A 15,917-nucleotide genomic window follows, 5' to 3' on the forward strand; every position below is an offset into this window, starting at 1 on the left:
GGATCGTTGTGGCCAAAACACACTACCAGAAAGGTCACCTGAAAACTCAGATGACTAACAGAGGTCTATAAAGACCCGCACATATGCTCCAAAAACTGGAGACATATTCCCACACTGCAAAAGAAGGCACCAATGACATACGATGCCAACGCACAAATGACCATAACCGAAAAACCTGTTACGAGAGTGTAAATCCAGATCAAATGACTCCAAACAAGAAATCGTGAGCAGAGGAAGACAGAGAACATAGAAGCTCACAAGACTTGTTGATAATAAAGCAAAGATCACTCCAAGCGCCATAACAAGAAGCCACACCTGCTGTCTAAACAATCCAACTAGCCAGTCATTTTTATTAGGCTATTATCATATAACGAGGGTAAAAAATTATATTAATGCTCATGCACTAAAAGAAATTTCAGTGAATTTTAAGTGTATATCTATTGAAAACTATTTAAAATATTGAAAAATAAACAATATCTTTAAGAAATTTATTATAAAGAAAAGGCAAATATTTATCATTTTCTAATTAGTTTAGACTTTATTATTTAAAATTAATTAATGTATTTATAATAAAATACTATTATTATTATTTTTATTCAAAAAAATACTATTATTATAATTATATTATAAGATATTCAAGAAGGATCTTACCGTTAAAGTTTTGAAGAACTTTCCTCTTTCTTTTCCGACACATCCGTCTTTTTCGTTCTGACACATTCCTATCGTTTTTCAAGTAAATAATCTAATTTTCTGGGCTTAGTTTTTCTTTCAGTTTCAGATCTCATTCTATTTGGGCTTTGGTCATTTGGGTTATTCTTTTTCTGAAATTTTAGAATAAATTTACATGTTTTCCTTTTTTTTGGATCAAAAAATTAAATATTTTCCAAACTAAAATAGGTTAGAAATAAAATAGTTTGTTTTTTGACTTTTCTTTCAAAAGAAATCGCTTTATTAATTAACTAAAATGTATAAAATTAGTAAAAGCAACATTTACATTTACGCAACCAAGCACTAAACTCTCTTAACCAAACCAATAAACCTTAAATCCTAAATTCCTTAACCCAAATTAAAAAAAAAAAGGAAAAAGAAAGAAAAAGGAAAGTATCTATTGGAAGACAGCAACACACTTCCTCTTTATATTCCCTTCTCTCTAAACTGTACTTGCCGTCCCACAGACACACCAAAAAACCCTAAAACCACTTCTCCTCAAAGCTGCCCCCAATGTCGAAGAAGCGTAACCCTCTCGAAGATCCACCCGCCGCATCCTCAAGCGACGACGAAGAAGTCGAGTCTTCCGCCGAGGAAGAAGAAGAAGAAGAGGACGACGACTCCTCATCCGAAGAAGACGCTCCCGCCAAACCTCCTTCCTCCTCCGCCGCCGCCGTCACAATCGCCGTCCCAGGCAAACCCACCGCCTCCCTCCCCGCCGCCACACAAGCCTCCGATTCAGAGTCCGGATCCGAGACCGAGACCGACTCCGAATCTGAGCCCGAGCAGCCAACGAAAAACAAGGGATCTGGCAAAGCCATCCTCACCGCCAAGCCCGCTCCTCCTCCTCCTCCGGTTGCCCTAGCTCTACCGGCGAAGAAATCAGGAGCGAAGCGGCCTAGCGAAGTCTCCTCTTCCAAGGAGACAACGAACTCGAAGCGAGTCAAGAAGGATGTTGAGGATAAGAAGATCGGAGAGGACTCGAAGAAGCCCGGCGCGTTTCAGAGGCTATGGACGGAGGAAGACGAGATTGCCGTGTTACAAGGTATGATCGATTTCAAGAAGGAGACGGGGAAGTCTCCTTACGAGGACACTAATGTGTACTATGATTATATTAAGAAGTCTATTAGCTTTGAGGTTAGCAAGAACCAGTTTATGGATAAGATTAGGAGCTTAAGGAAGAAATACATTGGTAAAGAGAAACCGTCATTCACCAAACCTCATGATCAGAAGTCTTATAGGCTGTGTCAGTATATCTGGGGACCTGATGGGATGGGTCTTGAGTCCGCCGTTAAGTCGAACGGCGCGTCGAAAAAGAGCCAGAAGAAGACTAAGAAGCTCGACTCCGTGAAGCAGGAGCTTTCTTTTGGGGCTTCGCCTAATGGTAAAGCGGTTGGTGGTGATGATGATGAGAAAGATGTGGAGTCGTCTGTTGCTGCTAAGAAACATGATTGGTTCGAGAACTCGTTTCTTGTTAAGGGGATTGCGGGGTTTGGTGTTGATGAGCATTGTGTGAAACAGAGGTGGAGTTTGGTTCCGGTGGAGACCAAGAAGAAGGTTGAAGAGAAGCTTAAGCTGTTGCAGGCCAAGGAAATTGAGTATGTGTTGCAGAAGACTGAGGTTTTGCATGAAGTGACCTCTATGATCGCTGAAGCATCTAAGAACAAGCTGTTAGATATATAAGATTGAGTGCAAATGCCTCTCTTTTGTTTTTTGTTTTTATTCCCTGTTATGATCTATCTATCTATGTAGTTTTCTGGTTTATTTTGATGGTTTTCTCTCATATGAAACTTCTCTGTTTTGGTTTTGTTGGTTATATATAAAAGCACCATTGAAGTAGATTCTGTCAATGCCTGACGCAGCTAGGTGATGAAATATGAACAAGGTATGAGTGATACAAATTCGTATCATTTGGTATAGATTTGCTCCACACTAAAACCTAAAGATAGAAGGACTAGTGATATTTTATGAGGCATTTAATCATCTTATACTGTTACTGATGTAGGACGTAACTCTTTTAGAGCAACTAAAACTCGAAGGTAGAAACCATACAAAGATATAGCGTGTAAATGGAAGTGATCAACAAGTCTTTGTAAGACATTAATGTTCTATTGTTACCAATGTGGGAGGAGGTAACATAAAGTTATTATAAGGACTAAAATGATAAATATAAAATTTAACAAAATTATATAGAAGACACATAATTGTGAGAAATTAAAAAATATGAAATTTCAAATATAAAATTTTATATAGGGAAACTTTAAATATAAAGTTTTATTATTAAAAACCTTATAATTTAAAGTTTTGAATTGCTTTCGGAGAACATAAACTTAAAACCTTATATTTAAAGTTTTAAGTTTTTGTTGGAAATGTTCCAAAGGGTTTTATCAGTGAAGATTTCTAAAAGAATTTAAAAAATTCGATAAAAGTTGCAACGATCTGTCCACAACGGCTGGATTAAAAATCATGTAGCATGAGCTTGGAGCCTGGGATGTTGCCATGTTGGACGATGGGCTTGAAAGCTAGTCTTAATACAAAAATTGGAAGTAGTGATGAGATTTGTGGGTTTCGACATTTATATGAGCTTTTTGGTAGAAAAAGGAAGAAGGAGAAGAACAATTTAACGTGAAGTTGTGGGAGATTTATTAAAAGACGTTAAAAAGAAGATTTGTTATACAGTTTGAATGTCGATCATTGGCGCTATGAATGTGGTTTCAGGGAGGCGGTAACCAGGTAATGCGAGACTACGAAGAAGAAGGTGAAAGTTTGAGGGAGCCGATGCCGATCTCAAAAGTTGCGCTTCAAGCCGACATACGATTATTTTTTAGTAATAAACAACTATTCTACTACTTAATCTTGAGTTGATCTGGATAATTAGACCAAAATAGAACAACTAAAAAAACAAAGATATCTATGAAAAAATCGAGCAGTCATGGCTAAATGATTAACAATTCCGTTTTGAGGCCTTAGAATATAGGATATTTTAAAATCCGGGAAGCATATCTGAAGAGTGCAACATTTTCAGTTATGTTGCAAAATTTTGTCAAATTTAGAGTTTTTTCAGTTCTGTTGCAAAGTTTTGTCAAATTTGGAATTTCTTCAGCATTGCAATCACGTTTTTGTAATCTGTCTCAAAATTCTGGCAATATAAATGTTGGAGCATGTATACCCTAACCCATCTTAATGCCTCTAGTTTTGTATGCAAAAAAGCTTCACGTCGCCTAAGATTTTGAGTCTCCATAATTTGGATATCTTCGAGCTGTTTTTCTAAATCCATCCACACCCACTAAATTGAGCTATAGAGGTCTATGAGCCATCTACAATACAAATATTACCCAAGTTTAATACTTATGGTTCCACAATAAGGTACACTTGCGGGGAAGCTAGTATTGCCTCATTTGCATTAAATCAAGCATGTCACTCACTTTCTGCATGTCTTAACAAGTTCCAGAGGGTTCCTATCTACTCCTCTAAAAGATTTATTGTTATGTGCCTTCCAAATATACCATATTATCTAAATATATGGATCCTTATTCAATTCTTACTCCAATATGTTGTTCTTCTTCCAGAAAAGATAATCCATGTTCGCATAAATACTAGGTAGCAGAAAAATGTCAGGGCTAGTTGGAGTTGCTGATAGAGACCATACTTTGAGTGCTGGTAGACATTCGAAGCAAAAAATTTAAAGTGAAAGCAAAATATTTATACGGTCATGGATCAAGTTATAGAAATAAACAAAAACAATGCAAGATTATTTTTCTTTAACAAATTTATTTTACTAGAAATTATAGTTCTAAATATGTTTATATATTTTATATATTTATAAATTTATTTTCTTTGTTTTTGAAGGATGTTAAGATTTTTGAATTGGAAAAAAATGATGACCCACTTCTATATTATTTTAATTAAAAATTTTAAATTTATATCATAATATTTTATTAAAATTTTAATTTTTATTATAACTGCAAAAATTAATTTTCAATCTAAATTTGTATTTAAATATTACAAATATATTATTTAATATAAAAAAAAACTAAATATATAAAATAAATATCCGTCCGGTCGGACGGGTCAAGATCTAGTAGTAACTAATACAGAGAATATATTTTTTTTGAAACAAGGGAGAAACGTATTATAGATAAAATGTAGATTCTTCTTTTTTTTTTGATCAAAAAATGTAGATTCTTCAGTTTACTGTATTTCGCCTTGATGCAATCAACTATCTATTTCGCATTCTTTTCTCCTTCAACATGTCACCAAAGAATTGGTTTGTTTTTGTTCTTGACTTCAGGTAAAATAAGGGTGAAAAAGATTTCAAGTTTAGATTGGCCCAGTTACAAAAAAACGTTTTGATTGGTAACAAAGTAGGTGTCGCATCTTTACATTTTACCCAAAAAAAAAAAAAAAGTAGGTGTCGCAGGGTGTTGAGGCTAGGGGTAGGCAAAATATTCGTAAATTTTGATTCGATCCATTATTCGTTTCGATTCGATCCGAAAAATCCGAATATCCGTAACTTAACGAATCGAAGCAAATACTAAAATCCAATATCTGTCAAAGACGAAGCAAATCACAAATACTAATATTTTTAGAAACGAATATCCGATCCGATCCGTTATATACATATATATGTATACATGTTTATAAAATTATATAATATATATACTTTTTATCTTTATATAAGTTTTATAATATTTTTATTCACTAAATTAATTATTTAGTTATTAAAAAAATTGAAAGTATGTAATTTTTTAAAAAATAATTAATGAAATATTATTATTTTATTTTAAATTTTCTTCTTTTTCTTTTATTTTCATTTATTTTTTTAATTTTTTATTATTTTTTACGGATCGAATCGGATATCCGGCAAAAATTCGGATATTCGCGGATATCCGGTGTTCCGGATATCCGAAGAGTTACAGATCGGATCGGATCAAAAAATCGAATATTCGTAAGGCACGGATCGGATCACGGATATCCTTAAAACTCCGGATATCCGTTCCGTGTCCACCCCTAGTTGAGGCGGTTCGGAAAATTTTTAAAGGATCTGAGTTCAAAACTTTATACTTAGGGTTGACTGATTTTCCCGCTACCACCCGCAAACGCAGCTTTTGCGGTTTATAGCGGTTGTTAGCATTTCGAAACAATCACAGAAAACGCTACAAATCGTTTCAAACCGCTCTAAACCTTTTAAAATTAAAAGCTGATTTCAGCTAGCGTTTGCGGTCGCGGACGGTTGCTGGAGGATAATTTTTTTCTTTAAAATCAGAATAAATAAAAAATAATACAAAAATATCCAATAAAAATTTTAAATTAAAATAATAGAAATTGTAAAATATATACATATTATATTTAAATTTATATTATAAAAATTTAAAGCCAAAATATTTTCTATAAATTTTTAAAATTTTAATAATATGATTTTATAAATATAAATTTTATATTTATACATTATTATGATTTTTAATATTTTTATAATTATATAAAATGTAAATATTGTTAAAATTACTATTTAACAGATGTTGTGTTTGGTAGTTTACCAGTCACAAGAGTCCCGCAAACGCAACAGTTTCTAACAGCCGTAACAGTCGTACAAATCTCTAGAAAACGCTTAAAACTGTAACTACCCGCACCCGCAAGCTCCCGCAACCGCAACAGCAACCGCTGCGGTTATATGAGTGGTTATATGTGATAGAGGTATTTAACTTTTACTTGCGAATAACCGAATCTATTTAACTTCGATGGATAAATTTTTAAAGATTAGTCAATTAAATTTTGGTCAGTCGTATATTCTGGATCAACAAAAAAAGTTTAGATTGCAAAAATTTTACGTATTACAAATGGAAGGGAAATATATAAATTTGTGATTTTATGATAATTATTATCAGATTTTGGGGTTTAGCAAATGATTTTCTTAGGTTTGTATTTACTCATGCATAAATTTAGAAAGAACTATTAAAGTGATTGCTCAAATTTTGTTTTCGTGCTTTACAAGTTCATCAAATTCAAAAAAATACAACATGAAGTAAACATTTTGATCTTTCGATTTTTTTTTTTTTTGAATTTTTCTTTCTGATAAATTCTACTGACTGATCCGATCGATTTCGGGAAGAACATACTTAGTATTATATAGTGGAGTGGTTACCATACTGCTGATCCGAGTTTACAATACTTTCTGACTAATATCAAGGAGTGAACCGATAATTTGTTACGATCCACCATCTAAATCATTTATGCTAAAATTCAAATATAGACTAACCAAATCATGATAATTTAATTTTTAGAGAGAATCAAATTTAAAACTGATATGGATACACACCAACTCCCAAAAGATTGTCACTAGACTATGACCACTAATTCATTTATTTTGAATATTTTGATACCTTTCAATTTCATTGCTACATTATAAATCTCATCAAACAAAATGCATAGGAAATTTGGTTTTTTAAAAGGAAAACAAAAACAAACGGACAAAACTAGAGTGGAAGCGTGGGGCGGCTCTTGTCCTGTCCTTGGCACGATATCTAGAGAAGTCGTATTGATCTTGAGTTCTAGGTTGACCTTGTATATATGTAAAAAATAAAAAAAATACAAAGAGGATGAATTGGAGTCAACTTTACCTAAAAAATAAATTTTATCAGAAGACCGATACTTTTCACTGGTCAACCACGGATCAGTAGCCACATAACCAAAGAAAGATGTTTTGACTATGCTTTTGTGCATTTAGCGTGTCAACTGATTATATTTTTGGAGTTGTCCATCACGTTTTCTCCAATTGAAGATAATACAAATTAATAAACTTTATTTTAACAATCACAATTTTCATCTCTTGCCAAATAAAAAGCAACTAGACTTTAATCAGAACATCCGCACATATATATTTTTCAAGCAATATGTTACTATTTATTTTTCATATCATCATTATATACCATATATATTAACATATAACTAATCATATATTTGATCATATAAATAATAATATTTTATATGTACCATTATATAAATAATTATATAATTAATAGTATTTTATATGTACTATCATATAAATAATCACATATATTATATTTTTAAATTTAATATGAAATATAAAAACCATAGTTTAAATTGGTGTTAGAAATTGAGCTTTGTATTGTATTTACTCTACATACATTAAATATATTTTTTTATAATTGTTGTTGGGAAATATTTTAGTAAAAATCAATTTTAAATATATGTATATTTTTGAATAAAATTTTGATATAAATTATTTCTAAATTATTATTTTGATTTAAAAATATGTATTTAGATATGATTATTTTCGTATATTTTAAAGCTGACGGAGATTGATAATTTCTCATAATATAATAGATTTCTAGTTTTTCTTAAGAACATAAAAAGATGATGGAATAATCAAAGCATTAATACCTACACATTTTTTTAAAATAGTTGATGTTTTGGACGAATGCACAAGAATTAAGACATGCACAATTTTTCTAAAAAAAGTAACACTAAAAATATTAAAAAAACATAATTCAACCAATAATAAGAAATACTATAAAACATCATTGGTCACATAGTTTTTAACAGATTTAAAATAATTTAAAAATATCAAACATAATGTATTTTAAAACACCAAAAACTCTTCAAAACATCATCTATTTTAAAACGGAAGAAATATACTGATATCTATGTTTCCAAACAACATTATATTTTTTATACGTATCTATATTTCCAACCGATTCTCGAGAGTACTTTAGTTTTAATAATACAGATGATAAGTTTATAAGTTTGTAAGCCAATTAAAAGTATACTATTCCATGTTTTAATTTTAGAATTTGCAGTATACTTAACCAAAACAAAAGGTTGATATAGAAGACTGATACTATTAAGCACAAAAATTACAGCCGTGCAAGCATATCATAAATTACAACTACAAATGACATTAGGTCTGGGCACAGATCAAATATCCGAGTTTTTAAGGTATTTGTGATTTGCTTCGAATGTTACGGATATCTAATTTTTCGATTTGCTTTGCTTCGAAAAATACGGATATTTGAAAAAAACGGATATCCAAAAAATAAATAGATATTTGCGATACTTACGGATATCTTATTTGTTTTGATTTATACAAATAATCTTAAAAATTTGATACAAATTTGTTTTGTAAAATATTTTTTACATGATATAAAAGATAAAAATTAAAAAAAATAATGAATCTACATATTTTGTAAATTTTTAAACTTAGTTAACAATTATAATAATACAAAACTTAAAAAAAAAATTGTCATAAATGTTTTCTTTTTCTTTTATGTAATACTTTTATATAATTAATAATGTGAATATAATCTGTCAAATCATATGTTAGAATAATAATTATATAGTTTTATATATTTAAAATTTTAAATATAATAAAAATACATGTATTTATATATTGACGGACTGGATCGGATATTCACTTCCCAAAATTTTAATATTTGTGATTTGTTTTGATTTTAACGGATATTGAATTTTAGTATTTGCTTTGCTTCGAAAATTTTCGGATATCCTGAATTTTCGGATCAAATAGCAACAAATAACGAAATGAATCAAATTTAACAGAGAAAATGCCCAATATTACATGACGTAGTCTTTTTTGGAACTGAACTATACATGACACTACACAAAGGCTGTCACACTACAGTTGCAACATTTGTCGGGATACCGTGATAACGGAACTGCACAATAATAATTGGAATTAATAAAATTGGTCAATATTAAAATATTGGAAACATTGTGTTGAGTTGAAACCTTTTTGATTTGTTGTTTTTTTTCAAAGAAGACTCACGATATTAAGCACAAAAACACTAATATTATAAGAACGGAATCATCAAAGCGCCTTTGTGCCTTTCTCTTGACCGCTATTGCTAACTATTTTTTTATACTCACATAAGAAGACTGTTTCTTTTCTCTGCTAATATTCATGGAGTTCACTACCCCACGCGTCTGTCACGCCATTAATGATTTTTCGATTGTATTATCGTTTTGTAATCGTGCGAAATATATGTTGGCTTTTGTAATCTTTATGTATTTCATCGTTGCGTCAGCATGACACCCTTCATATGTGATATCTCACCATTAATAAGAATATTAATACTAACTAGTGATATGTAATATTCTAACAAAGAAAATATTTCGAACGCAGAACAGACATTTCATGAGAGAACCACACATTGAACTCTTTTTTTTTTGAGAAAAAACACACATTGATAATCCAGCATTTGCATTTGTTCAAGTTTTGTTTGGGAAAATTGCCAATGGAAAACAAAAAAACAACGGTGTTGTTCTTTTGGTATAAATTATTTTTTGTTCAATTTTTCTCTTTTTACCCTTTATATTTTTGAAAACTAATGAAATAAATACTTTTGTGAATCAAAAAAATATTAAAAATATAAACAATTAATAAAACATCTACATACACAAGCTGGTATTTTTTGTTTCAAAAAGTTGATAAATAAAAATTTAAAAATACGTTCTACTAAAAGTAGAATGTGCCTTCTACGGAAAATGGTATAGTAGAAAGCGATTTCTAAAATAAACACGTTCATCTACTATTTTAGAACGTATATTCTACTATTTACTAATTTTCTAAAAAAATGGAATGCGCATTCTACTAATCCTAAAGCTATCTACTTTTCGTCCGAAAGCATCTTCTACTTTTATTAAGTATTCTAAATTTTGCGGAAAGTGTTTTCTAAAATGTACTCTTCCGTCTACTAAAAGTAGAAAACGTGTTCTGGATTTTTGTCAATCTTCTAAACTTTTAGAAGGCGCCTTCTACGGATAAGATTACCTGATTTTTGCGAAAAATAATGAAAGTTTCAGTTAAGGAAATATTTTAAAAATCTCCTAAAAATATTGGGAAAAATGCCAATAGAGAACAAAAAACAAGGGTGTTGTCCCTTTGGTATAAATCATTTTTTGTCATATTTTTCTCCTTTTTACCCTTTGTATTTCTGAAAACTAATAAAATAAATACTTTTGTGAATCAAAAAAATATTAAAAATACAAACAATTAATAAAACACCAATATACACATGCTGATATTTTTTTTGTTTTCAAAAAGTTGATAAATAAGAATTTGAAAATACGTTCTACTAAAGGTAGAATGTGCCTTCTACGGAAAATGGTATAGTAGAAAGCGATTTCTAAAATAAACACGTTCATCTACTATTTTTAGAACGTACATTCTACTATTTACTAATTTTCTAAAAATGTGGAATGCGCATTCTACTAATCCTAAAGCTATCTACTTTTCGTCTGGAAGCATCTTCTACTTTTATTAAGTATTCTAAATTTTGCGGAATGTGTTTTCTAAAATTTACTCTTCCGTCTACTAAAAGTAGAAAGCGTGTTCTGGATTTTTGTCAATGTTCTAAGCTTTTAGAATGCGCCTTCTACGGATAAGATTACCTGATATTTGCGAAAATTAATGAAAATTTCAGTTAAGGAAATATTCTAAAAATCTCCTAAAAATATTCTAACTTCCTAAAACGTGTTATTTTCGATTTTACTTGTAAAAAAAAACGATTCTCATTTTTCTTCTTCATCAATCTATGGTTTCTCCATAGCTTTTCTTTTGATTTTTTTCACAAACTCTTCTTCTCTATGATGCATATCTATACCACATGTAGTGTTTGGAATTTAGGTGCAACTACTGGATGAGTTTTTTCTGCTGATGACAAAGGGGCTAGGCTACATTTATTGGAATCAAATTCTACCTTAGAGGATTTAAAAAGAATGGTTGTAGAAAATTTTGATATGGAAGAAGATAGCTTAGCCGATTTGGAGTTCAGTTAAAACATGAGATTTTGTTTAAATGTTTTTAAAAGGTAAAAACAAAGATAAAACTTTTTAAAATTTTTTTAATAAAAATAAAATTCGTAAACTTTATAATATAAAAATAATTTACAAAATAATTTTAATAAAAAACATTAAATAAAATTTATTAAAAACGTTTTACAATTTTTTTATTTTTATAAAAAGTTTAAAACGTTTTTGATAAAAATTTAATAAAATAAAATTTGTAAACTCTATAAAAATAAAAATAAAACTTTACAAAAAAATTAATAAAAAAATTAAACATTATAAAAAATATTTTACAAAGTTTTATTTTTATAAAAAGTTTAAAACATTTGTAAATTTATTTAATTTTATCCAAATTTTTAATAAAAATTTTAATAAAATTAAACTTTGTAAACTTTATAAAAATATTAAAACTTTTTCACAGTTTTATTCATGTTATTTTTTATTTTATTTTTTGATTACTAAAAGCTTTTTTTAATACCTTTTTCATTATAATTAATTTAGGATTTAATTAATCTCTTTTATATACTTTTTAAATCAATTAATGAAAGGTTAATTTTGGGATTATGAAAAGATTTATACCATTAGGACAACTATATGATGGATTTATACCTAGGGGACAACACCCTTGTTTTTTTGTTCTCTATTGGCAATTTTCCCAAAAATATTCTAAATTCCTAAAACGTGTTATTTTCGATTTTACTTGTCAAATATTTTTTTTAAAAAATGATTCTCCCTTGTCTTCTTCATTAATCTAATGGTTTTTCCATAGTTTTTCTTTTGATTTTTTCACAAAACTTTTGCTCTCTATGATACATATCTATACAACATGTGGTGTTTTGAAATTAGGTGTAATTTTATGTAAAGTTTTATTTTTATTTTTATAAAGTTTACAAATTTTATTTTTATTAAAAGTTTTATTAAAAAAAATTTAAAAGTTTTACTTTTATTAAAAAGTTCGATAAATAAAAAAAGTTACAAACATTTTAAATTTATTATTTAATTAAAGTTTTATTAAAAACGTTTTAAACTTTTTATGATAATAAAACTTTGTAAAATGTTTTTAATAAGTTTATTTAACGTTTTTATTAAAAAAATTTGTAAATTATTTTTATTTTTACAAAGTTTATTTTTATTAAAAAAAATTTAAAATTTTTATTTTATTTTCCTTTTTTAAAACGTTTTTAATTAAATTTTTAAAAATTCTTTTAGTTTAATGTGTTTAATAAAAACTTTAAACAAACTTTATAAAATTTGTAAACTTTATAAAAATAAAAATAAAACTTTACAAAAAGTTTTTAATAAAAAGTTTGAACAAACTTTATAAAAATACATTTTCAATTTTTTTTATTAAAATTTTTGATAAAATTAAAATGTTTACAAACATTTTAAACTTTTTATAAAAAATAAATCTTTGTAAACTGTGTTTATTAGGTTGATTTAACTGTTTTTATTAAAAAAAAATTTAAATTATGTTTTTTTTATTAAGTTTTATAAAGTTTATTTTTATTAAAAAAAAAGTTTTGTATTTTTATTTTCTCTTTTTAAACATTTTTAAATATTATTTTTTAAATTTTATTTGTTTAATGTGTTTAATTAGATTAATCAAAGGTTAGTTTTGAGATTATGAAAGAAATTATACTAAAGGGACAACCAAAATGATGGTTTTATACTGTAGGGACAATCATGCTGAATTTTTGTTCCGTTTTGACAATTTTCTCTTTTTTTTTTGCTTAATAATCCATTCGCTCTCATATTTATATCATTTTTTTGGTGGTTATGTTAATATTTTCAGTTTAACAAGTCACGATTAATTCCTATTAAAATTAAATATGTTAGTTTGTTCTGAAAATGGCTAAGCTTATTTTTAAATGAATATGTTGTTAGCATGTTGTGATTATGTGTGTTAAAAAAACTAGTTGTTTCCTATTTCATAAATATACTATGACACATTCTGATATTATTATTTTCTTTTATCAAAGAGAACTCTTTCTAGATTGTATTATATTCCGAGCTTATTTGAACTCCATAAAAGAATAAGTACTTGCGACTCGTGAGCTCTCGTAACTTCCGAGAAACGGCGTTAAATTGTGTAAATGTTAAAACATGTTTGTCGTAAACAAACAAAACCTAAGGATTCTGTTAATTCAGGTCAGATATCAATTTTTTTTAAATTGTGATCATGTGAATATATGCTTATTATTTACAGTCCATTTGAATATCCCAAAAAAAGTTTGGAGAATAAGATATGTATTTTTAGTAAACTTGGATTCAAACCCTTTTGATCCAAGAAAACCCCAAAGAATTTGAAAAGAGAAAAAAAAAGCCAAAAGAAACTTTTTCCTTTAGAAATAGAGAAAACAAATAATTGTTGGAAGATTTCTTTGAAAATTTGTCAAGAGAGCCGAGATGATGATTTGAGGTTTGAAGAAAAGAACGAGTCCGCTGACACTCATACCGACTATCTGTGCCAAACAAAAGTATCCACTCATATTTGCCGTGTGGGTCCTTCTTTTTTGACTACTTGTCGTTTTCCCTCACCTACTTTTAAATTTCTTACATGTTCATATTGCACAGCCATCAGTACGTTTTCCTCGTCTATATTGTGTTTTATTTATTTTTCGTTGTCGCAATATATATATATAATAATATATATATATATATATATATATAATATGCATATTGTTTATGATTGTTATATGTTTGATTCGAATTTAAAAATTTGAATATCTGTTACTTTCGTCGTCTTTATTTTTGTTGTCGGCATATATATAATACTGTTTATGATTGTTATTTATGATGACTGAAAAAAAATATCTGTAATTTTGATTCGATTGTTATACATTTTAATTCACCAAATTTTAAAAATTTGAATATCTGTAACTCGACGAAGTAAAGCAATGCAAATAGTAGTATGGAATATCCGTAAAAAAAAATTCAAAATACTAATAATTTTTAGAAACGGATATACAATTCAATTTGTTATATACATATAGATATACATATAGATACATATATACATATATTTAAAGAATTTTATATATAACTATATAAATATTATATTTTATATATGTTTTACAATATTTTTGTTTTTTAATTTTTTATATTAGTCATTAGAATTTTAAGTAAAATTTTATTCTAAGAAAAATATTATTATTTTTTTATTTTGGATTATATTATTTTTCAAAATTATTTATCTTATTTGTATGGGTCGGAAACGTGGTTAAAAAAATCTAAAATTATCTGGATATCCAGAATACCGAAAATTTAATTAGCTACGGATATAATCTGATTGCATAATTGATTACTTTAACAAAACGAATTGGATCACGAATATTTTTAATATTCTCGAATATTTGATATGTGTCCACCACTAATTGTATTTGTGTACATAGCAAAATAACAATACGTATTTTTTTGCTAAAGGTAACATACTTATTTTGGAGCAATGGTCCCTATTCCTATTTAATGTTTTATAAAACATGTGCAATGAATCCTCATTTTTCGTTATCAGTTTGTACTCGTACGTCCGAAAAATGTACACTTGCATTGCATTCAAGTAAACAGGAAAAGGTGGTTCCAATTTTCAGAAAAATACTAGTTGATCCAACGTCACAACTATAAATCACCTTGACGTGATTTTGTTAATGTATCAGTTTCAACTTTAGCATTGTCAAAAAGTCCGACTGGTGACCTTGTGGAAATCAAAAAGAAACAAATAGGAAAAGAACGTAGAGGAAATAAATTCGCAGGAATAAAAAGGAATTGTTGTTTCATCTTAAATTTGACAAGGAATAATTTCTTCTTTATTTTTCTACAAAAAAAGGGAATGATGGGGAATGAGAAGGAAAAACTATTCCTTGTGAATGGTAATTTTTCTTAGGAATGTTAGGGAATACATTATTCCTCATCGTTCCTTGGTCACCAGTCGGACCCAAAGTTTATTTTTATAGCAAAAAAAAAACTTTAGCATTGTTTATATTTGACATATAGATTTTATCCCATTTTGATTAGTTAAGCGGATTTTTTTGGCTCTCAATGCTGAGTCTAGAGATGTTAGTTTTTTCTTCTTGGCCATGTTCCGGAACCTAATGAAAAAAGTTGATTCTGGAATGCAATTTAGAGGTTTTTTTCGTAAGCTGATTTTTATTCCACTAAATTGGCCATGTTCCGGACCTTATAAAAAAGTTGAAAAAAGAAACTGAGTTTTAACATAAAAAGAAAACTATTTTGCACGTGTCCAGAAGTGATGGTTTATAGATGGGATCGACCAGACCGTTAGAAAGAAATCTGATGGACGACTGACAGAGATTTCTCAGATCTAGTTTAGGGTGTCACACGATGGTTCATGTCTGTGTCGTATTCTAGTGTTTAAAAACTAATTTAGGTAT

The 15,917-nt window shown here is 28.5% G+C and overlaps 1 protein-coding gene across 1 annotated transcript; it reads left to right on the plus strand.

Annotated features, from left to right (window-relative positions):
• Positions 1-1,146: 1,146 nt before the first annotated feature.
• Positions 1,147-2,547, plus strand: LOC108823422 (probable transcription factor At1g61730). The gene has a single exon (XM_018596618.2). It carries the CDS (start codon positions 1,222-1,224, stop codon positions 2,389-2,391), a length of 1,170 nt encoding a protein of 389 aa, XP_018452120.1. The 5' UTR covers positions 1,147-1,221; the 3' UTR covers positions 2,392-2,547.
• The last annotated feature ends 13,370 nt before the right edge of the window (positions 2,548-15,917 follow it).

This window comes from Raphanus sativus, unplaced genomic scaffold (assembly GCF_000801105.2).
Source record: "Raphanus sativus cultivar WK10039 unplaced genomic scaffold, ASM80110v3 Scaffold0353, whole genome shotgun sequence".
NCBI classification, from domain to species: domain Eukaryota; kingdom Viridiplantae; phylum Streptophyta; class Magnoliopsida; order Brassicales; family Brassicaceae; genus Raphanus; species Raphanus sativus.